The following is a 22,931-nucleotide window of genomic DNA, read 5'->3' as shown; positions in this document are numbered from 1 at the left end:
TAAACCACGGACCAAGGCCATTAAAATTTATTAACACTTTTGTTGGAGAGGTTAGCGACCTAAGTAACAGTTAATTGTATTTAGTCCGTAGGCATGATAGGGCAATCGACGTTGACAAAAAGGCTGTCTTCATATTATGGAGCTGGATTAAAACGTTTAGTGAAATGTATTTATTTCCATATTTAGAGCGAGGTACATTCAATTAACATGCAAAATAAATTAGTCTATCCAAAGTAGCAGTGAACTTACGTCATCAAGATGTAATTGTTTTAACATCATTTCATTCCAGTTAAAAAGAGATACAACGCAAACTGATACGTTTGAACACATAACCAAATCAACCTGAGAATGCAGTGATCAAATCTAATTTTAACACGAAAAATGTATACAGGTAGTAACAGAAGAAACTAAAGAGAAATACAGTGACATCAGAATGATTTGACAAGAAAACATAGCAACACAGGAAAAACAATTAAACATAAAATGGTAAATATGTTCCCTAATGAAAATAAAATACATTACCTGGATTTACAATTATTAATTAGGTGGGTTAAGCCTCCAGGGGTCGCCATAGGTGGTTTAGAAAATAGTTCAACATAACCTACAAACTATTATGGCTGTTTAATTAACTACAGCTTAACATTTTTGTCCCATTACTATATGTTAGAATGTTATATATCAAAGCTAAAATAAACTAAAATGGATGAGAACATTGTACCGTTCTGACGTCATTCACCGCTTACTATAGATCAGTAATCACGGATCGAACAATAAAACACCAACATAATTTGCACAATTGTATTGAAATTTTTAAACGAATTTACACTCATAACCTAAAATGATGCCGCTAACAATTCATCTGATGAAGCAAAATTTAGACTAAAACACTTAGTAGATTTCCTGAACGGTATACTTAAGATTACTCCGCTCCTCTGTCTCTCACCCTATCTCTCTTTCGGTCACACACAAAAAAGAATATTGACTTTGCATCGTAGGATCGACACGACGAACCAAACTGGGAAAAAAACGTTTAGTGCAAAGATTCGTGGGTGGCTCGGCATCGACCTCCTCCTCCTCCTCCTCACTCGGCCGAGTTGCCGTTCTCCTTGGGCGCAGCGGACGCGCTCCGCGACCGAGACCTAGAGCGGGACGTGGGCCTGTCGTTGGACCGGGACCTGCTGCGGCTCTTCTTCGCCGAGCTGGAATGGGACCTGCGCGACCTCGAGCGGCTACGCGATCTCGAATTACTCCTGGAACGACTTCGGGACCGACTGCGAGACCTGCCAATACAGAAAACACCTGAAGGCCACCGTTTACCGGTCGTATGGGAGTTCATTGTACTCGACTCGAAATGGGGATAAATCAAAACAAAAACGATATTCGTACAATAACTCCCATACTAGCACAAGGGCGAAAAAAAAAGGAGGATACGTTCGGTTTAATTCGGGCCGACAACGAGACTCTCTTGTGATGTGTCATTTGCACGACACTATATCACCTGCACCACGGAAATCAACATCGCAAGAGAGCCTTATTGTCCAGTAATTATTGCTCTAGATATATTATTTAGACAAACCTTTCAAAAACCAATATTTTTTTATGATCTTAACGCGCAAATGGGCGTAAGAAAAAAAACAAAATTAGTTCAATTATTACTTTTTGAGAATCAATTAAGAGTTGTTCACGACTGCAGAAAAAAAGTCTTAACTAATGATGTAAGTGTTTAAGAAATTTACAATATAGGAATAGTTATTAAAACAAAAAAAAACAGTGTTAAATTAAGACGTTCCCAAGCCCGGACATTGAAGTTGCTACATTAGGGTTACTATAAATATCCAACAATATAAGTCACAGTGTAAGCAACATCCACCGTTACAACTTAAACCCATGATCGTTTGCTCTTAGTAAAATTATTTAAACAGCTCACCAAAGCTACACCACTCCATAATATTAGACTGATGCAAAAAAAAAAGGAACAGAAACAAGCTTTGGTACAGAATGTTTGCATTAATCTAACATGTGAGCTTAAATTCTGACAGGAGATAGAAGCAATTCAAGCCTCGCAAATGGGAACGTCTCGAGATAAATGACTGTACATCAAAATTTAGAGCAGTTTATAATTAATTAATGAATTAATGCAAAAAATACCCATGTTTATTTAATTTTTTTTTAAATTATTATTACTATAAGATTCGTAATTTTTTACCATTTCGAATAGTGAGCACGTGAGACATGGTCGTGTGAAGATAGTAGTAATTCGACTAGGTAGAAGGGTGATTGGAGACTAGAGGGTCAACCGGCAAAATCTCACTGGCTCACTCGAAGAGTAGTAGTAGACTGGCAGTCTCAGTCAATCTTGTACTTTTTTGGATTTTAGCAGTCGTGCCGAGCTGATACAGTACAGAACAACCGTTGTGTCGTCACACTACTGCGTGGCGGCTCTATCGAAGCTCTGACGCTCTGACTATCGAGGCTTACACGAGAAGCTACATACTCAATGTGTTACCTGACTATCGGCCACATGCTATTGACCTATAAACATGGCACCACTGTCAAGCCAATTCTTTTGTTTAAAATTATTACATTCAATGTACTGAGTCTGAATTACAATGGTACTATCATGAAAAAAAGAACGTTGCTGTACAACACCCCCAAAAAAAAAACAGAAAATACGAAATTAAAACATGATCAACTAAAAAACCAAAATTGTTACACGGTTATGTTGTACAGCAATAATATAAATGTATAATCTGGATTGATGTGTGTTTTGGTGTAAAATTATTTATCCTTGTTTTACTTGCCAAAAAAAAAAAACAGTACATATAACACAAAACACAATAAGTCACAGGCCTGACATCTAGATGACGCCACCTCCTAACCTCCAAACGACATCTGTCAAAATTTAATGACAATCCGACGTGAAGCTTGAGTGTTATCGTGGGTTTGCTTAGGCAAACTTTTTGCCTCAAACTGTGAAACAGTGATTGCTGGCTGTGTGTAGACATCAAAAGAATGCTCCAAGGAGAAAGACTCTGCTCAAATGAAGATAAAACACTCCACGAAAATGGCATTAAAAATCAGGGCTGAATATAACAGACTTGAAGGAAAGTATCTTGATGAATAAAGTTGAATTCTTCCTAAAAGTTTTATTACCTTAGGTCCAGGACTTATTGAGTGGTGTGTTATAGATTATATTACCTTAGCGACCACTACTTTAAATTACAGAAAACAATCGCATTTGAAACAATATATCTGAAGTGTATCGTCAAGGTTGTCCAAATGAAATGTCAAAATATAATTAAACCTAATACTCGACACAGAATAAAAAAATATGGTGTTTAGGTTGAGAGTTTATATTAATTGATTTTATATTTATTATTTGAATGAAATTAAATTTATGTGTCAAATACATCAATTCTTATTTTTTCTTGCTACTTTCAATTTAATTCAAGAAAGATGTCATTATTTAAACACTAATGGAAGGCTATATAAGTCAAATAATTATTTTGAAAAAGATATCAACCGAACTGTTTAACAAATATGTTGTACAAAAACTACTAGAACCATAAATCCCTACAACATTTCATTATGGACAACCTGATAACTGAACACCAATCAATCCATGATATATACACGAAAAAACTAAAGCACTGATCAATTATAATAACATTTTTGACCTGGGAAATACACTGAAAAACATACCTGGCACGCCTGCCTCTTCTGTAACGACTACAATCTCTCGCGTAGTGGCCCCTATCCCCGCACTCATAGCAGCGGTCATCTGGATGGAAAGGGCGTCCACGAGATCTCGGAGGTGGTCCACGATAACGCAGACCACCGCTTTTACCATTGGACATTTCTACGCGGGCTCTTCTCCCACAAATTGTCCTTCCGTCTATTAAAAATTAATTGTCTTTATAAACATCGTGCTTATTTAAAATAAACTAAGTACTAATCTAACAATAACAAAACGTGTTTATATCCACGCAAATACGAATCTAAAGTTAAACAAAAAAAAAAACAGTAAAGATATTTCAATCTATTTTTAACAATTATATTTAGAATTTCACAAAAATCAGCGCGGTTCCTTACCAAGGCTTCTCACGGCATCTTCGGCGTCCCTTGAATCTTCGAATTCGACGAATGCAAATCCAGGAGGATTCCTGGCGACCCACACATTTCTAAGGGGGCCATAATATCTAAACGCGTCCTCTATCTCCTGTTTTGAAGCACTATTACCCAAGTCACCAACATACACCTTACAATCCGAATTGTAACGAGACATTTCGACGGATTTACTAGCTGAAAACGGAACTCTGTTTAGATTACCAAGCAACTTTCATAAATATTGATCCACTCTGACAAAGACGCCCAACATTGTTTACAGGAAAAAAAAGCCGAATGGAAGAATAAAGAATTAAACTCACCGTGATTTAGACTTAATATTGCTTACGCTATTCGAAACTATTCGAAAAACTACCGTTTCATTTTGTAGAAGAGATAACGAAACTTTCTCATGGAGCAAATTACGAAGAAGAAGCGTAAATGCCGAAAACAAAATGGACAAAGCGGAGTGGGAGTAACAGTTTTGACACTGTTGCCAATTGCGTTTTAAAAATAAAACCTGTTACAACCTTTATATATTAACATAATATAATAATCTCTGCATATAAACAGAAATACGTGCTATATATAGGGATAAGGATAAATAGAAACATTTTTTTTTATACGTAAAAACATGGCAACACACAATGCTCTTCAAGAATTTTCCGTTGTCAGATTATTAGGGTACAGTGTTGCCGTTATCCGAGTGTATTTAAAGTTGACTACTTAAGATTAATTTATATCAATAAAATCACTTAGGAGATATTGCTTTTATTGATTGATTGATTGAAGTACAATAGAATAGTTATAACCATATTGATCCTCTATTAAAACAATGAATAATTTTTTTGAAGAAAATATAATAAACTCAAGGTCATCGAAACTGTTGAAAATATAATTAAGGAAAATTTATCTAATCATGTATAGTTTCTTGACGTCCCGATAAGCTAGTCGCGACCTCTAATAAAATAAACATGTTAAACTGATATATAATGTAAAATCGTAAGCGGAAAACGCATAAAATCATTCTTACCAAATCGAAGACATTTACGAGACTTGTAACGCGACTTCCAAGGCAACCTTGATACAAGGTAAATTCAGATTTTTTAACTTGTTTTATGTATTCTATTTTTCAGCTATGTATTTACTAATAGTTTTGTGTTCGTTTTCTGTGTCAATCGAGTGGTAATAGTACCGGATAGTTTTATAATATAATAATTGATGTAAAATTTACAGCATTATCACTATGGCACTAGATCCGACAAGCTTTCCGGTTGAAAAGAAATCACTGTTTGTACCACCATTACTAGAAGTAGCTGAAGGTAAATATTTTGAATAGTATGTCATCATTATAAAAAAATATATAAATAATCCCCTCATAGATAAATATTTAATGTATCTTTTTATATAGTTTTTAGATCAGTTTTACCTCATAATTTTGCTGAAGTCAATGTGAGCATTGTGGACTCTCCCGACTTGTCGCAGGCGCCATTTCTTTTAGCTAACAAAGGTACACACCGAGAAGTCATATAAAGTATGAGTATGATGTTAAAAACATATCGAGCAATGTCGCAGGTCTGGGAGGAAATCCGAAACTGATCGAAGTAGGAGGTCCTCCGTTCCTGTTACCCTTGGTGAACCGCCAGAAGGTGTACGATTTGAGAGACGTCGCCAAGATAGCCGGATCGAATCCGGCCTTTCTGATCGGAGCTGGTGCCGGACCTCATCCTTACATCGGTGTCAACTGCGAGGTATTCTTGTCACGTGTGCGAGTCAATGTCTCCATACCCGACCGGCTTTCTTACAGGGCGTTATCAACCTGAACATAGAAAACGACGCGGTGGACCAGAAAACCCGAATTTCCAAGGTCGACGGTGCGGACGAACACATGGTCGTCCAGGTACTACCCAACAACGAGACCCGGATAGCCCTGCTGGGGAACCTGTACTTATCCGAAGGGAAACCGGGGAAGGTAACGTCGCCTGATTTGCGTCATCAGAAAACATCACGGACTCTTCCAGGTCATCAGGGTGTACGCGAAGAGGCGCACCGGCGACAAAAACTTCATCGAGGCCCTCCGGAATGGTATCGAGAAGAAGTACGGCGACTCCAAACTCGTGGGCATAGGGGGAGCGTTCCTCATCAAAGAGGGCAAAGCTAAACAACACGTAATGAGGGATTTCTCCAAGGAACCCATTAATGACGACGAAGGCGTCAACAATTGGTTGAAATTTTACGAAATGTCCGCGCCTCTTATCGCAGTGGGGACGTTCACCAGTAACGGAGGAGTATGTTGCCATTATATCCCCCATATATGTTGCCCTTATCTCTGTCATCATTTCAGGGCGATCTGGACCTGAGGGTTCAGCATTTCCACAGCTTCAGTACCCACGGCGAGGCGGGACATTACCACTATGACACCACTCCGGACAATGTTGAATATCTAGGATACTTCAGCGTAGCTGAAGAGATCATTCGAATTGATAAACCTACAAACACGCACCTCTTTGGTAGAGATTAAGAATATTATTATACATTAAAAAGAATAAAAATCACATTGGCCATTTTTATAACAAAAAAAAACGTTCCATATTTTTAACAAAGACAGCCGGAAATAAAAACTAGTACAACGAAATGTGGATTATATTACATCTACTGCAGCTTTTTTAGCACACTGAATTAGCTTACTGAGAAATTATGGGCGGAAAAACATTGAAAATTCATTAAAAAGCAATGAGCTAAAATATCAATTCATCCAAAATCCTAGTAACCATTATTAAAATATAAAATTATAATACAAATATAAAGTATTAATTAAACTGAACTTTTATTAACAGATAATAACTGAGAACGAATTAATAATATTATGCAATTAAATGAAGACAAATTATTCCATATAAATTTAGCAAAGACATTAATAAAATATGACTTAACCTAAAACTATACATATATCAAGGAATAATTAATTACATTTCAGTAACCAAATTTTGGTAGAGTAAAAAAACACTTTATGTTATAATTAACACATCATAATCCAACGTTTATTTATAACATTTAATTTACACCAATTAAACATTCACTCATACATTACATAAGGTAACCTAATTAGAAACAAGGCACGCAATCCTTTTGAGAAAAAGAAAACAATCCTTATAGATGTTTTTGAACAAATATTTATCGCCCGTTTCAAGATAACACGAAATCAAAGTAAATATTGTTTTATATCTGCATTAAATACGAATTATACAAGTGGTAACACACTAAATCGCGATGGCTGTGGATTTTAAAAACATCCGTATAGAAAAACGGCCTCTCTTTGTGCCGTCGCTCGACGAAATCGGACACAGTAAGCCATGGAAATAAAAAACAAATTCATTCATAAACATGAGAGATGGAAGTTTTTAGGACTAGCTTACAAAATAATTATGCCGAAGTTTCTGTGGAAATGGTGGATGCCCCCGATTTAACACAAGAACCCTTTTTGTTGGCGAATAAAGGTGAATAATACGTTCATATAATTTTATTAATACAATTGTTTATTTACACCTAAAAGGTCTCAACGGAAATCCCAAATTGGTCGAAGTTGGCGGGACACCATACCTATTACCTTTACCAAAACCTGAAAAGATATACGATCTCAGAGATATAGCGAGAGCGACAAATTTGGAACCGGCCTTTTTCATTGGAGCTGGTGCTGGACCCCACAACTACGTTGGGGTGAATTGTGAAGTAATATCCTTTTTCGATCAACAATGGTTATTGATGTAATTGTGGATTTCATCCGAAGGGCATATTTAACTGTAACATCACCGATGGGATATTGAATCAGAAGAGCGTCATATCTAAAGTCCATGGAGACGATGAATCTATTGCCGTTCAGTTCTTGTCAAATGATGCTACTGACATCGGTATACTGGGAAACATATTTGCATCCGAAGGAAAGCCAGGAAAAGTAAAGCAATATCCTAGCAGTACACAACATTAATTTATGCACTATTATTTTATCAGGTATTAGAAATAAGAGTAAAAAAACGCCTTGGATCAAAGAATTTTATTGAGTGTCTTCGCAATGCCTTGGAAACCAACTATGGCAACAATCGTTTAGTGGGCTTAGGAGGTGTATTTTTACTACAAGAAGGTAGAGCACATCAACACATTATGAGAAAATTCCCAGATCAACCGATAACAGATGAGGAAGGTGTAAATAATTGGTTGAAATTTTATGAAATGTCTGCCCCTTTAATTGCCCTAGGCACTTTCACAAGCGGCGATGGAGTAAGTACCACTGGAAAGTGTACCACCAATTTATCAAATTACTTCTTAGGGTGACCTTGACCTGCGGGGTCAACATTTCCACAGTTTCAGTACACATGGGGAGGCAGGGCACTACCACAATGATACTACTCCTGATGAAGCTGAATATTTAGGCTACTTTAACCTGGCAAAAGAGTTAATTAGAATAGATCAACCTGTAGAAACACATAACTTAGGCAAAGTGTAAAAACATTTGAATATGTATCAACTGATAAAAAAATAAAGTTTAAATTTACACAATTCTTGGTAAACAAACTGTTTATCGTAGATCAAATTCCTTAAACCCCCCTTTGATTCGTATATTTACCGAAGGTAAGAAACCATTGTGACAGCTAACAGATCAAAATCAATTCTAATAGGATTTATTACCATTAGTGAACCCGTGCAATATACGGATCGGACATTCTCAGTAACAAGCGTGTGAAAATGGCCGGCAAATTCTTGTATTTCGCCTACGGTAGTAATTTACTCACTCACAGAATACACATAAACAATCCAAGTGCGGAAAGGGTTGGAATTGGTCGTTTAAACGTATAAGGAAAATATATCATTGTTCTTACCCGGTGATAAATTGGCAGTTTTTAGGATTATCAAATAAGTTTCGTCACTTATTCCAAAAGATGGCGTGGAGCCAGTGCCACAATAATTCCAAAAATATCTGGTGTTGTTTGGGGAGCCCTGTGGGAAGTCAATAACTCAGACATGGAACATTTAGATAAGTAAGATTTTCTAGCAATATAAAAATCTTACTTCCTTAATTTTGACTTCTTCTTTTTAATAACATTTTTATACAAGGTGTTTTTTTTTCAGACAGGAAGGTGTTCACGAAAATATATATCGAGCGTTGCAGGTGGATGTACTTTTACCCAACGGCGAAAAAGTAAACGCAAGAACTTATCAACAGATAGCCACTCCGCCAAATGTTGACGATTTAAAGAACCTGCCCAATGATTGTCGTCCGTCGGTTGCTTACTGGAAAACTATTGTAAAAGGGGCTGAAGAAACGGGTCTTCCAAAAGACTACCTTAGTTTTCTATACCAGATTCCACACAATGAATATCACGGCCCCGTAGACGTCAGTTTACCTCTTTGGGTTCATTAAATATTTGTCACATGTTTTTATTTATAATTGAGTTATAAAAATAAATACTAAACCACACGCCTATGCGTTTTATTTAGATATTTTACTTTAAAGAAGAACTGACAAATGTCATTGTTTGACACGTCAACTCTTTAGCCGGCATCTTATTCATCGCATTTTCTTGACGTGTCTAAAAAAATTGAAGATACAAAATGAAAATATTACTTATATTATTTCTAGCTATATTTACCAGTGTGAGATCGCAGGGCAGAACCTTGGTACTCGTGGATAATCAGGTTATTAAAGAAACTCACTCGATTTTCTTTAAATCTTTGCAAGGTACGCATCGGTCTCTTATATTTAGAACTTTACCGTAGCTTAAAATTTACAGAGAGGGGTTACACGTTGACCTTTAAGATTGCCGATGATGCTTCGTTAGTTTTATCGAAATATGGCGAGTACCTGTATGAAAATTTAATTGTTTTTGCCCCATCTGTTGTGGAATTTGGTGGCAACTTAAATGTTGATACTATTACCCAATTTGTTGACAATGGTGGAAATGTACTGGTAGCTGGAAGTGAGCTAACTGGTGATGTACTGAGAGAATTGGCGTCTGAAGTTGGGTTTGAGGTACGTTATCTGTAAGATAATGTTTCTTTGATTAATTTGTGTTTCATTTTACAAAGGTGGATGAGGAGGGTGCTTTTGTGATAGATCATCTTAACTTTGATTCTGCTGATGAGGGACAACATACCAGATTGGTCGTATCATCTGAGAATCTTATAGATTCCCCAGTAATTGTAGGTCCTAAGAAAGGAGCAGCCCCACTGCTCTATCAGGGCACTGGTATTCTTGCTGATAGTGATAATCCACTTGTTTTGCCACTATTAACAGCAGATAGTACTGCTTACAGTTATCAACCCAATGTACCAATCAAAGAGGTATGAATAGTTATATTTACATGTTTTGTGTATACTTTAATATATTTTTTATAGTATCCACATGCTGTTGGTAGAGATACTGTACTTATTGCTGGCCTTCAAGCCAGAAATAATGCCAGAGTTGTATTTAGTGGTTCATTAGCATTTTTTTCTGACGAATTTTTCACTGCTGCTGTAGAGAATGCACAGGTATTTAAGAAGTGTTTCGAATACTTTCACAAATAACCGATATTGTTTTGATTAGAAAAACATTAAGGCTGCAAAATCTGGAAATGAAGATGTCGCAACTGCCATTAGCCAATGGGTATTCAAAGAACATGGTAGATTGAGAGTTAAGTCAGTTAATCATCATAAAGCTGGTGAGAAGGCTCCTCCACAGGATTATACCATCATGGATAATGTGGTAAGTACAGTACAATTGGAGTGGAATAGGTGTGTGTTAAAAACATTCATTCTTCAGGTTTATACCATCTCCATTGAGATTTACGACAATGGTAAATGGAAACCCTTCACTGCTAATGATGTTCAGTTGGAGTTTGTTAGAATTGATCCATTTGTACGTACAACACTTCAGAGCAATCCTCGGGGTGTCTATGAGGCCCGATTCAAGATCCCAGATGTTTATGGAGTTTACCAGTTTAAAGTGGATTACGATAGAGTTGGCTATACTCGTCTTTACAGCACTACCCAAGTATCAGTCAGACCTCTTCAACATACCCAGTATGAGAGATTCATTGATTGTGCTTATCCCTATTACGCAAGTGCTTTTTCAATGATGTTGGGAGTGTTTGTGTTCTCTTTTGTGTTTTTGCATATGAAGGATGATGAGAAAAAAGCCAAAGGGGAATAAAACCATTAAATTACAGGATAGTGTTGAATAATTGTATTAAATACAAAAATGGAACAATCAAATCAGGTTGTTCTAAACAGTAATAAATTGTTTTTTTTTAAATATTTAATTGTGTAATTCTTTGAAGTTATTTTTTCAAATTAATAAAACCAGAGGTGTTTGAGAAGTACTTGGCACTTGCTTCATTGATTTTGGTTTCTGCAGCTTGCGGATTTACTATTTCCAGGCCCTAGGAATACACATTAGTAAATTTAAATAAAAAAAACATCTTTATACATACCTGCAAAGGTGTAAAAGCCACACTAGAAGCAGTTCCAGAAATTTGCTTCTTAACTGTGGTGCTTCCACCCCAGATTTGCTGTTTTTGTAGATTCTTCTGAAGTGTTTTTGATATTCTGACTTTGGTCTTCTCATCAACTTGCGGTAACCTAATACGACCAGTGCCAGCTTTACCAATAGTTCCTCTTGTGTACCCCAAGTCTTCTTGATATGCATCATCTTCAATCTATTGAGATATAAGAATGTTAGAACCCATATTCATACATGATTACCAACACTACTTACTTCTGCAAAGTTCATCCTGTTGGCGTGTTTCCGGAATTCAGTGAGAGCATACCTTTCCTTCATTTTCCTAACTCTTTTACCACCCCTTTTCTTTTTGGGTTGATCTATGGGTTTAGGTAGTGGTTTTACAAATTTTACAGGAGGTGGCTCTTGCAGCTTATCTAATTTTCTCTCAATTTCATCTCTGAGCATTCTTCCTATTCTAGCATCGGAACTTTCATGAGAAGCATCAACCCTTGCAGCCAGTGTGCATTTGGTGGCCACTAACCTTGCGGCTTTCCTCCTTAAATCCTGTAAATCATCAAATTTAATATAAAAATATATGTTATCATATTAGTTACTTACTGGTGGTGTGTTCTGGACTATATCACAATAATAAACAAAGCCAGTATGTGGTAACATTGTGACTTGACTGAAACCAGACAAGGTCTTTTTCTGTTGACCAAGCAATAAGACATTACACGCAGGACTCTTTGATAATCTAGTTAACCCACCTGCTACTCCCATAAGTTTAGCAGCAATAGATGCACCAAGAATTACAGTCATATTTGGAGCTATAAATGTCATTCTGCTCTCAACATATTCATATATTTTTAATTTGAAGTTATTTAATTCTATTGCCATATCGCAACCTTCTTCAATTTGTTCCTTTTCATATTTAGAAAGCAATGACCTACAATGATTAGTTAAAATTACTAGGTACATCAAAACCAATACACAATCTACACACCCTTGAGTAGTTGAAGCAGTTACTGACACTACCATTATAGTAGCCTGAGTCAAAAATTGTTGCAGAATTTCATTGTTTTTTGCTTGATCCAAATCATTACCTAACTCTTTCACAGTTTTTACATACTCTAAAGGACTTACCACTAAAGAATCTAACTCAGGAAATCTTTTTTGATATTTATCTCTTACAAACTTATGTATAGATATCTAAAAGAAATAAAACAGAAGTCACAAAAACCTTTAAAAAACTATAATGTGACATATACCACTTCATTATCAATATCTTGAGCTATATCATTAGCTTCAACTATTAATTGATACTCAGGGTCTGCCTCTACTGGTCCTATAATATCTGTAGCCTTTCGTACCTTTGATCCATAGTTATCAATTTGTTTCATTACATTTTGTAACTTCTCCGAATCTCGTAATTTACAAAGTTCTAAAAACAGTTTGTATGATAATCTCTATATCATAAGGTTTAAGTAATCCAAACTTTACCTCTAACCGAATTAATCTGCGTTGTATCTATTTCCATTTGTAGCTGTTTAATATCTGGCTTTTCCTCTTTTTCTTCAACTTGTTCAGCTTCCATGTTGTCATCTGGCTCTTCATCTTCGTGGTCATTGTCTTCCAAATCAGCTAAAAGTTCGTCTGCTAAAGACATTCTGTTTGTTGTAAAATGCTAGCGTCTATTTTAAAGCAGTAATGATTTAGACGTTTGTTGTTAGAACTCAAAAATGGCTTCCGGTTACAAAAGTTGGGTTAGATATTTACCAGAGCTAGGGATGTCGAAAAAATATTGATTTATGGATAAAAATATGGTTAGGTATTTTCTATTTGCTTTTTGTAACGATAGATGGAGGCGCTTGTGTTTGAGATATAGGAATATATATTAGAAAATTAGATATCCACATAAAATATTCTGTGGCAATAATAGTGAAGACAGGTATCACAAGATGGAGATAACACTAAATACAAACTATTTTCTTAATTAAATATTTTAAATAATGTACGTATATAATGATTCATCAGTCTACTGAAAAATAATTTTTATTTGAATAGGTAATTAATCGATTTGTATAAAAATATCCGATTTGTTTTAGAATATTTTAAACTAAAATCGTTGGAAAATTGTTATATTGGCTAAGTACATTCATTAGGCGGATAAAGTACCAGATGGCCACAGGGTAATCATTGGTTTCTAAATTTTAGAAATGTATTTTTTAGTGTGTTAATTCAAATTTCTACGTACAGTAATTTTTAATGTAAAATTGTAAATGGTTTAAGTGGTGAACTGTTAAAATAAATGAGATACTGAAAACGCCCAACTTGTTATTTATTTACGTTTCCAAATCAACATTAATTTGTAAATGACTGTTTAAATTTGTCTGATTAATAACAGCAAAAAGGAGGTACATACAAAACAAACACAATATTGTTTTGGGTTGGGCCATCACGGTGCTTGAATGCTTGCGCCATTCATATTTTACAAATTCTAAATTTTCGTGAGAGCTTTGCAAATAGCCAGGCAACGCGATTCGGTCGCGCAACAGACAAAAAGCATCGAGAACGAGAACGTTAACCTCCTTGGCCTAATCTATCGACGGCAAGACTTTATTATATTATAAAGAAATATAGCGACGTCAAGTGTATCAATTGGTAGAATGGTTCGAAATGCATAATATAAGTTTTCTGGTGAGATGTAGGTTAATGTTATGTCGTAATTTTTTTCCGTAAGAAACTATGGTAAAATGTCCGCCGATATATAGTTAGATCCGGTCAGGTTGCGCTGTTTTTTAGGCGTCTTTTGTTTTTGTTTTATATGAAAGGTCCCTGGTAATAATAACGTTGTGCTTGGCTCTTCCTGAGAACGGTTTACTTCCCAAGATGATGGAAAATAATAAATCCAGCAATACGACGCTTTCCTTTAATATGCAGAACATGTAGGTAATGTCATTTTTTATGTCAAAAAAAAATCCCAAGAATAAGTATTAATTATGACTGTTCTTTCTAACCGATTCAGTAACCTAAAAATGTCAATTAAATTACCGACATTATCCTACTTTATCAACTATTATAATTTAAGGTTATGTACATGAATTATATAATATATAATAAAATCTAAAAAGCTCTAGGGAAAGAAAGTGTAGGTTTAATGTCCATACGTTCAATTTTATATAAATGCAAATATTTTATGGTTAAATTGATTTAAGGTGTTTCAAGAAGAAATACCAAAATTTATATGAACGGTAACCATTAAAACGCAATTAACTAATGTCTGTTGGTAATAAGGAAGGAAATCACCGGAAGCGTGCTTAGGAAGAAGCTTCTGAAGAGTAGTTATGTTTAGTTATGTTCGGGAACTGTACAATAGGAAATATTGACAGGTGCATGACATATGAACTTTTAATAATTACTGATGTTGATATTTAAGCTTGAAAATTAATATAAGATAATTATTTAATCTTATTGTTTTTGTAATTCTGTTTTAATATGTAAGTTATTGTTATTTTATGACTTTTCTGTTGACAGCGAGAAAATGACCTAACCTAACTTTGTTGTTGACGTTGACAGATGTCTAAAATCATTACTATGACACCACACATGTTTTACACCGCCATAATAATTAGCGTGTGTCAGATAAGAACATATATATAAAAAAAGTGAAAAGGTTATCGAAAGTCGGAGCCGAGGGCTTCGCCGCCGTCGTACGTCAATTGTTTCGAAACGTGAAAGTAAAAGTGATGCCACCCTGGATCGGAACATTTCAATTATTTATTCGATCAGTGGCCGGAATTGGGATGGACACCGCCCGCAGTGGGAACACACCTGCTGCGATTTTTTCGATCGCGTGTTTTTTTCTTATACTTTACGTTCTGTTACATCGAATCGAAAGTGGCGACGACAGAGCGCACCTCTGCTCTCGGTCGTCGTCTGATTGGCCCGCGGTCTCGGGGTCCACGACCTTTGCGCGAAGTTCAAAAACGACATTGCGGACTGCTTATGAATCGCGGATGTCTTGTCATTGACGATGAGTTTGGTTTCGTTCGGGTGAACTTTCCCCAAATATATCAGGCGCGTGAATAAGTAATCCACATTTTTTTAGGTTACATAATATTTTTTTCTTTTCAAGTCCATTTCTTTCATCAATTCGTTTTTTACGGCATGCTCTATATTGTCCAGATAATCCTCCATGAGAGTATTATTTATTTTTGGTTTTTGTTAAAGTTTTTAGTGATTAAGTGGGTTTATTTTTGAAAAAAATCTTAAATAAAACAGAACTTGTCTTTTTTCCTATACAGAAACATTTTTATTGTAGATTTTTTTTATTGACATGCTCAATATTGTCCAGACAATCTTCTATGTGATTATTATTTATTTTTGGTTTTTGTTAAAGTTTTTAGTGATTAAGTGGGTTTATTTTTGAAAAAAATCTGAAATAAAACAGAACTTGTTCTTTTTCCTATGCAGAAACATTTTTATTATTATAGATTTTTTTTTGACATGCTCAATATTGTCCAGACAATGTTCAATGTGATTATTATTTATTTTTGGTTTTTGTTAAAGTTTTTAGTGATTAAGTAGGTTTATTTTTGAAAAAAATTTTGTAATAAAACAGAATTTGTCCTTTTTCCTATGCAGAAACATTGTTATTATTATAGATTTTTTTTTGACATGCTCAATATTGTCCAGACAATGTTCCATGTGATTATTATTTATTTTTGGTTTTTGTTAAAGTTTTTAGTGATTAAGTAGGTTTATTTTTGAAAAAAATTTTGTAATAAAACAGAACTTGTCCTTTTTCCTATGCAGAAACATTTTTATTATTATAGATTTTTTTTGACATGCTCAATATTGTCCAGACAATGTTCCATGTGATTATTATTTATTTTTGGTTTTTCTTAAAGTTTTTAGTGATTAAGTGGGTTTATTTTTGAAAAAAATCTGAAATAAAACAGAACTTGTCCTTTTTCCTATGCAGAAACATTTTTATTATTATAGATTTTTTTTGACATGTTCAATATTGTCCAGACAATGTTCCATGTGATTATTATTTATTTTTGGTTTTTGTTAAAGTTTTTAGTGATTAAGTGGGTTTATTTTTGAAAAAAATCTTAAATAAAACAGAACTTGTCTTTTTTCCTATACAGAAACATTTTTATTATTGTAGATTTTTTTTATTGACATGCTCAATATTGTCCAGACAATCTTCTATGTGATTATTATTTATTTTTGGTTTTTGTTAAAGTTTTTAGTGATTAAGTAGGTTTATTTTTGAAAAAAATCTGAAATAAAACAGAACTTGTTCTTTTTCCTATGCAGAAACATTTTTATTATTATAGATTTTTTTTTGACATGCTCAATATTGTCCAGACAATGTTCAATGTGATTATTATTTATTTTTGGTTTTTGTTAAAGTTTTTAGTGATTAAGTAGGTTTATTTTTGAAAAAAATTTTGTAATAAAACAGAACTTGTCCTTTTTCCTATGCAGAAACATTTTTATTATTATAGATTTTTTTTGACATGCTCAATATTGTCCAGACAATGTTCCATGTGATTATTATTTATTTTTGGTTTTTCTTAAAGTTTTTAGTGATTAAGTGGGTTTATTTTTGAAAAAAATCTGAAATAAAACAGAACTTGTCCTTTTTCCTATGCAGAAACATTTTTATCATTATAGATTTTTTTTTGACATGCTCAATATTGTCCAGACAATGTTCAATGTGATTATTATTTATTTTTGGTTTTTGTTAAAGTTTTTAGTGATTAAGTAGGTTTATTTTTGAAAAAAATCTTAAATAAAACAGAACTTGTCCTTTTTCCTATACAGAAACATTTTTATTATTGTAGATTTTTTTTATTGACATGCTCAATATTGTCCAGACAATCTTCTATGTGATTATTATTTATTTTTGGTTTTTGTTAAAGTTTTTAGTGATTAAGTGGGTTTATTTTTGAAAAAAATCTGAAATAAAACAGAATTTGTCCTTTTTCCTATGCAGAAACATTGTTATTATTATAGATTTTTTTTTGACATGCTCAATATTGTCCAGACAATGTTCAATGTGATTATTATTTATTTTTGGTTTTTGTTAAAGTTTTTAGTGATTAAGTAGGTTTATTTTTGAAAAAAATTTTGTAATAAAACAGAACTTGTCCTTTTTCCTATGCAGAAACATTTTTATTATTATAGATTTTTTTTGACATGCTCAATATTGTCCAGACAATGTTCCATGTGATTATTATTTATTTTTGGTTTTTGTTAAAGTTGTTAGTGATTAAGTAGATTTATTTTTGAAAGAAATCTGAAATAAAACAGAACTTGTCCTTTTTCCTATGCAGAAACATTTTTATTATAGTAGATTTTTTATATTGACATGCTCAATATTGTCCAGACAATGTTCCATGTGATTATTATTTATTTTTGGTTTTTGTTAAAGTTTTTAGTGATTAAGTGGGTTTATTTTTGAAAAAAATCTTAAATAAAACAGAACTTGTCTTTTTTCCTATGCAGAAACATTTTTATTATTGTAGATTTTTTTTATTGACATGCTCAATATTGTCCAGACAATCTTCTATGTGATTATTATTTATTTTTGGTTTTTGTTAAAGTTTTTAGTGATTAATTGGGTTTATTTTTGAAAAAAATCTTAAATAAAACAGAACTTGTTCTTTTTCCTATGCAGAAACATTTTTATTATTATAGATTTTTTTTGACATGCTCAATATTGTCCAGACAATCTTCCATGTGATTATTATTTATTTTTGGTTTTTGTTAAAGTTTTTAGTGATTAAGTAGGTTTATTTTTGAAAAAAATTTTGTAATAAAACAGAACTTGTCCTTTTTCCTATGCAGAAACATTTTTATTATTATAGATTTTTTTTGACATGCTCAATATTGTCCAGACAATGTTCCATGTGATTATTATTTATTTTTGGTTTTTCTTAAAGTTTTTAGTGATTAAGTGGGTTTATTTTTGAAAAAAATCTGAAATAAAACAGAACTTGTCCTTTTTCCTATGCAGAAACATTTTTATCATTATAGATTTTTTTTTGACATGCTCAATATTGTCCAGACAATCTTCCATGTGATTATTATTTATTTTTGGTTTTTGTTAAAGTTTTTAGTGATTAAGTGGGTTTATTTTTGAAAAAAATCTTAAATAAAACAGAACTTGTCTTTTTTCCTATACAGAAACATTTTTATTATTGTAGATTTTTTTTATTGACATGCTCAATATTGTCCAGACAATCTTCAATGTGATTATTATTTATTTTTGGTTTTTGTTAAAGTTTTTAGTGATTAAGTAGGTTTATTTTTGAAAAAAATCTGAAATAAAACAGAACTTGTTCTTTTTCCTATGCAGAAACATTTTTATTATTATAGATTTTTTTTTGACATGCTCAATATTGTCCAGACAATGTTCAATGTGATTATTATTTATTTTTGGTTTTTGTTAAAGTTTTTAGTGATTAAGTAGGTTTATTTTTGAAAAAAATCTGAAATAAAACAGAACTTGTCCTTTTTCCTATGCAGAAACATTTTTATCATTATAGATTTTTTTTGACATGCTCAATATTGTCCAGACAATGTTCCATGTGATTATTATTTATTTTTGGTTTTTGTTAAAGTTTTTAGTGATTAAGTAGGTTTATTTTTGAAAAAAATTTTGTAATAAAACAGAACTTGTCCTTTTTCCTATGCAGAAACATTTTTATTATTATAGATTTTTTTTGACATGCTCAATATTGTCCAGACAATGTTCCATGTGATTATTATTTATTTTTGGTTTTTCTTAAAGTTTTTAGTGATTAAGTGGGTTTATTTTTGAAAAAAATCTGAAATAAAACAGAACTTGTCCTTTTTCCTATGCAGAAACATTTTTATCATTATAGATTTTTTTTTGACATGCTCAATATTGTCCAGACAATCTTCCATGTGATTATTATTTATTTTTGGTTTTTGTTAAAGTTTTTAGTGATTAAGTGGGTTTATTTTTGAAAAAAATCTTAAATAAAACAGAACTTGTCTTTTTTCCTATACAGAAACATTTTTATTATTGTAGATTTTTTTTATTGACATGCTCAATATTGTCCAGACAATCTTCAATGTGATTATTATTTATTTTTGGTTTTTGTTAAAGTTTTTAGTGATTAAGTAGGTTTATTTTTGAAAAAAATCTGAAATAAAACAGAACTTGTTCTTTTTCCTATGCAGAAACATTTTTATTATTATAGATTTTTTTTTGACATGCTCAATATTGTCCAGACAATGTTCAATGTGATTATTATTTATTTTTGGTTTTTGTTAAAGTTTTTAGTGATTAAGTAGGTTTATTTTTGAAAAAAATCTGAAATAAAACAGAACTTGTCCTTTTTCCTATGCAGAAACATTTTTATCATTATAGATTTTTTTTTGACATGCTCAATATTGTCCAGACAATCTTCCATGTGATTATTATTTATTTTTGGTTTTTGTTAAAGTTTTTAGTGATTAAGTAGGTTTATTTTTGAAAAAAATTTTGTAATAAAACAGAACTTGTCCTTTTTCCTATGCAGAAACATTTTTATTATTATAGATTTTTTTTGACATGCTCAATATTGTCCAGACAATGTTCCATGTGATTATTATTTATTTTTGGTTTTTGTTAAAGTTTTTAGTGATTAAGTAGGTTTATTTTTGAAAAAAATCTGAAATAAAACAGAACTTGTCCTTTTTCCTATGCAGAAACATTTTTATCATTATAGATTTTTTTTTGACATGCTCAATATTGTCCAGACAATGTTCCATGTGATTATTATTTATTTTTGGTTTTTGTTAAAGTTTTTAGTGATTAAGTGGGTTTATTTTTGAAAAAAATCTTAAATAAAACAGAACTTGTCTTTTTTCCTATACAGAAACATTTTTATTATTGTAGATTTTTTTTATTGACATGCTCAATATTGTCCAGACAATCTTCTATGTGATTATTATTTATTTTTGGTTTTTGTTAAAGTTTTTAGTGATTAAGTAGGTTTATTTTTGAAAAAAATCTGAAATAAAACAGAACTTGTTCTTTTTCCTATGCAGAAACATTTTTATTATTATAGATTTTTTTTTGACATGCTCAATATTGTCCAGACAATGTTCAATGTGATTATTATTTATTTTTGGTTTTTGTTAAAGTTTTTAGTGATTAAGTAGGTTTATTTTTGAAAAAAATTTTGTAATAAAACAGAATTTGTCCTTTTTCCTATGCAGAAACATTGTTATTATTATAGATTTTTTTTTGACATGCTCAATATTGTCCAGACAATCTTCCATGTGATTATTATTTATTTTTGGTTTTTGTTAAAGTTTTTAGTGATTAAGTAGGTTTATTTTTGAAAAAAATTTTGTAATAAAACAGAACTTGTCCTTTTTCCTATGCAGAAACATTTTTATTATTATAGATTTTTTTTGACATGCTCAATATTGTCCAGACAATGTTCCATGTGATTATTATTTATTTTTGGTTTTTGTTAAAGTTTTTAGTGATTAAGTAGGTTTATTTTTGAAAAAAATCTGAAATAAAACAGAACTTGTCCTTTTTCCTATGCAGAAACATTTTTATTATTATAGATTTTTTTTTGACATGCTCAATATTGTCCAGACAATGTTCAATGTGATTATTATTTATTTTTGGTTTTTGTTAAAGTTTTTAGTGATTAAGTAGGTTTATTTTTGAAAAAAATTTTGTAATAAAACAGAATTTGTCCTTTTTCCTATGCAGAAACATTTTTATCATTATAGATTTTTTTTTGACATGCTCAATATTGTCCAGACAATCTTCCATGTGATTATTATTTATTTTTGGTTTTTGTTAAAGTTTTTAGTGATTAAGTAGGTTTATTTTTGAAAAAAATTTTGTAATAAAACAGAACTTGTCCTTTTTCCTATGCAGAAACATTTTTATTATTATAGATTTTTTTTGACATGCTCAATATTGTCCAGACAATGTTCCATGTGATTATTATTTATTTTTGGTTTTTCTTAAAGTTTTTAGTGATTAAGTGGGTTTATTTTTGAAAAAAATCTGAAATAAAACAGAACTTGTCCTTTTTCCTATGCAGAAACATTTTTATTATTATAGATTTTTTTTGACATGCTCAATATTGTCCAGACAATGTTCCATGTGATTATTATTTATTTTTGGTTTTTGTTAAAGTTTTTAGTGATTAAGTGGGTTTATTTTTGAAAAAAATCTTAAATAAAACAGAACTTGTCTTTTTTCCTATACAGAAACATTTTTATTATTGTAGATTTTTTTTATTGACATGCTCAATATTGTCCAGACAATCTTCAATGTGATTATTATTTATTTTTGGTTTTTGTTAAAGTTTTTAGTGATTAAGTAGGTTTATTTTTGAAAAAAATCTGAAATAAAACAGAACTTGTTCTTTTTCCTATGCAGAAACATTTTTATTATTATAGATTTTTTTTTGACATGCTCAATATTGTCCAGACAATGTTCAATGTGATTATTATTTATTTTTGGTTTTTGTTAAAGTTTTTAGTGATTAAGTAGGTTTATTTTTGAAAAAAATCTGAAATAAAACAGAACTTGTCCTTTTTCCTATGCAGAAACATTTTTATCATTATAGATTTTTTTTTGACATGCTCAATATTGTCCAGACAATCTTCCATGTGATTATTATTTATTTTTGGTTTTTGTTAAAGTTTTTAGTGATTAAGTAGGTTTATTTTTGAAAAAAATTTTGTAATAAAACAGAACTTGTCCTTTTTCCTATGCAGAAACATTTTTATTATTATAGATTTTTTTTGACATGCTCAATATTGTCCAGACAATGTTCCATGTGATTATTATTTATTTTTGGTTTTTCTTAAAGTTTTTAGTGATTAAGTGGGTTTATTTTTGAAAAAAATCTGAAATAAAACAGAACTTGTCCTTTTTCCTATGCAGAAACATTTTTATCATTATAGATTTTTTTTTGACATGCTCAATATTGTCCAGACAATCTTCCATGTGATTATTATTTATTTTTGGTTTTTGTTAAAGTTTTTAGTGATTAAGTGGGTTTATTTTTGAAAAAAATCTTAAATAAAACAGAACTTGTCTTTTTTCCTATACAGAAACATTTTTATTATTGTAGATTTTTTTTATTGACATGCTCAATATTGTCCAGACAATCTTCTATGTGATTATTATTTATTTTTGGTTTTTGTTAAAGTTTTTAGTGATTAAGTAGGTTTATTTTTGAAAAAAATCTGAAATAAAACAGAACTTGTTCTTTTTCCTATGCAGAAACATTTTTATTATTATAGATTTTTTTTTGACATGCTCAATATTGTCCAGACAATGTTC

At 31.8% G+C, this 22,931-nt stretch overlaps 6 protein-coding genes across 7 annotated transcripts; 4 read left to right on the top strand and 2 right to left on the bottom strand.

Moving 5' to 3' along the window:
• Positions 1–784: 784 nt before the first annotated feature.
• LOC143199353 (serine/arginine-rich splicing factor 7) lies at positions 785–4,753 on the bottom strand. Its single transcript, XM_076409112.1, has 4 exons — positions 4,428–4,753; positions 4,093–4,302; positions 3,703–3,895; positions 785–1,280 (listed from the first exon to the last, which is right to left on the bottom strand). The coding sequence occupies exons 2-4, from the start codon at positions 4,283–4,285 to the stop codon at positions 1,082–1,084; spliced, it is 585 nt and encodes a 194-aa protein (XP_076265227.1). The 5' UTR covers positions 4,286–4,302; positions 4,428–4,753; the 3' UTR covers positions 785–1,081.
• A 294-nt stretch (positions 4,754–5,047) lies between these two features.
• LOC143199351 (ester hydrolase C11orf54 homolog) lies at positions 5,048–6,659 on the top strand. 2 transcript variants are annotated; one of them, XM_076409110.1, is made up of 7 exons: positions 5,048–5,195; positions 5,341–5,426; positions 5,516–5,614; positions 5,680–5,855; positions 5,912–6,076; positions 6,126–6,392; positions 6,449–6,659. In XM_076409110.1, exons 2-7 carry the CDS (start codon positions 5,351–5,353, stop codon positions 6,623–6,625), a joined length of 960 nt encoding a protein of 319 aa, XP_076265225.1. In that variant the 5' UTR covers positions 5,048–5,195; positions 5,341–5,350; the 3' UTR covers positions 6,626–6,659. The 2 variants fall into 2 exon arrangements, with proteins under 2 accessions (XP_076265225.1, XP_076265223.1); XM_076409108.1 differs by having other exon boundaries at positions 5,128–5,289.
• Positions 6,660–7,165: 506 nt separating this feature from the next.
• On the top strand, positions 7,166–8,658 carry LOC143199352 (ester hydrolase C11orf54 homolog). The gene is made up of 6 exons (XM_076409111.1): positions 7,166–7,450; positions 7,503–7,601; positions 7,658–7,833; positions 7,892–8,056; positions 8,113–8,379; positions 8,429–8,658. The coding sequence occupies exons 1-6, from the start codon at positions 7,375–7,377 to the stop codon at positions 8,603–8,605; spliced, it is 960 nt and encodes a 319-aa protein (XP_076265226.1). The 5' UTR covers positions 7,166–7,374; the 3' UTR covers positions 8,606–8,658.
• LOC143199354 (gamma-glutamylcyclotransferase) lies at positions 8,632–9,577 on the top strand. Its single transcript, XM_076409113.1, has 4 exons — positions 8,632–8,730; positions 8,794–8,949; positions 9,004–9,137; positions 9,229–9,577. The coding sequence occupies exons 2-4, from the start codon at positions 8,845–8,847 to the stop codon at positions 9,518–9,520; spliced, it is 531 nt and encodes a 176-aa protein (XP_076265228.1). The 5' UTR covers positions 8,632–8,730; positions 8,794–8,844; the 3' UTR covers positions 9,521–9,577.
• A 58-nt stretch (positions 9,578–9,635) lies between these two features.
• On the top strand, positions 9,636–11,392 carry Ost48 (dolichyl-diphosphooligosaccharide--protein glycosyltransferase non-catalytic subunit Ost48). The gene is made up of 6 exons (XM_076409107.1): positions 9,636–9,838; positions 9,891–10,129; positions 10,186–10,440; positions 10,495–10,629; positions 10,685–10,843; positions 10,901–11,392. Exons 1-6 carry the CDS (start codon positions 9,712–9,714, stop codon positions 11,288–11,290), a joined length of 1,305 nt encoding a protein of 434 aa, XP_076265222.1. The 5' UTR covers positions 9,636–9,711; the 3' UTR covers positions 11,291–11,392.
• Prp31 (Pre-mRNA processing factor 31) lies at positions 11,301–13,378 on the bottom strand. Its single transcript, XM_076409106.1, has 7 exons — positions 13,082–13,378; positions 12,850–13,022; positions 12,585–12,790; positions 12,200–12,527; positions 11,855–12,145; positions 11,571–11,795; positions 11,301–11,519 (listed from the first exon to the last, which is right to left on the bottom strand). The coding sequence occupies exons 1-7, from the start codon at positions 13,245–13,247 to the stop codon at positions 11,418–11,420; spliced, it is 1,491 nt and encodes a 496-aa protein (XP_076265221.1). The 5' UTR covers positions 13,248–13,378; the 3' UTR covers positions 11,301–11,417.
• Positions 13,379–22,931: the final 9,553 nt, after the last annotated feature.

This window comes from Rhynchophorus ferrugineus, unplaced genomic scaffold, assembly GCF_030347505.1.
Source record: "Rhynchophorus ferrugineus isolate W39M unplaced genomic scaffold, kcgeb_rfMv2 rfM7, whole genome shotgun sequence".
Taxonomy (NCBI): domain Eukaryota; kingdom Metazoa; phylum Arthropoda; class Insecta; order Coleoptera; family Curculionidae; genus Rhynchophorus; species Rhynchophorus ferrugineus.
This window is presented reverse-complemented; position numbering and strand designations above follow the sequence as displayed.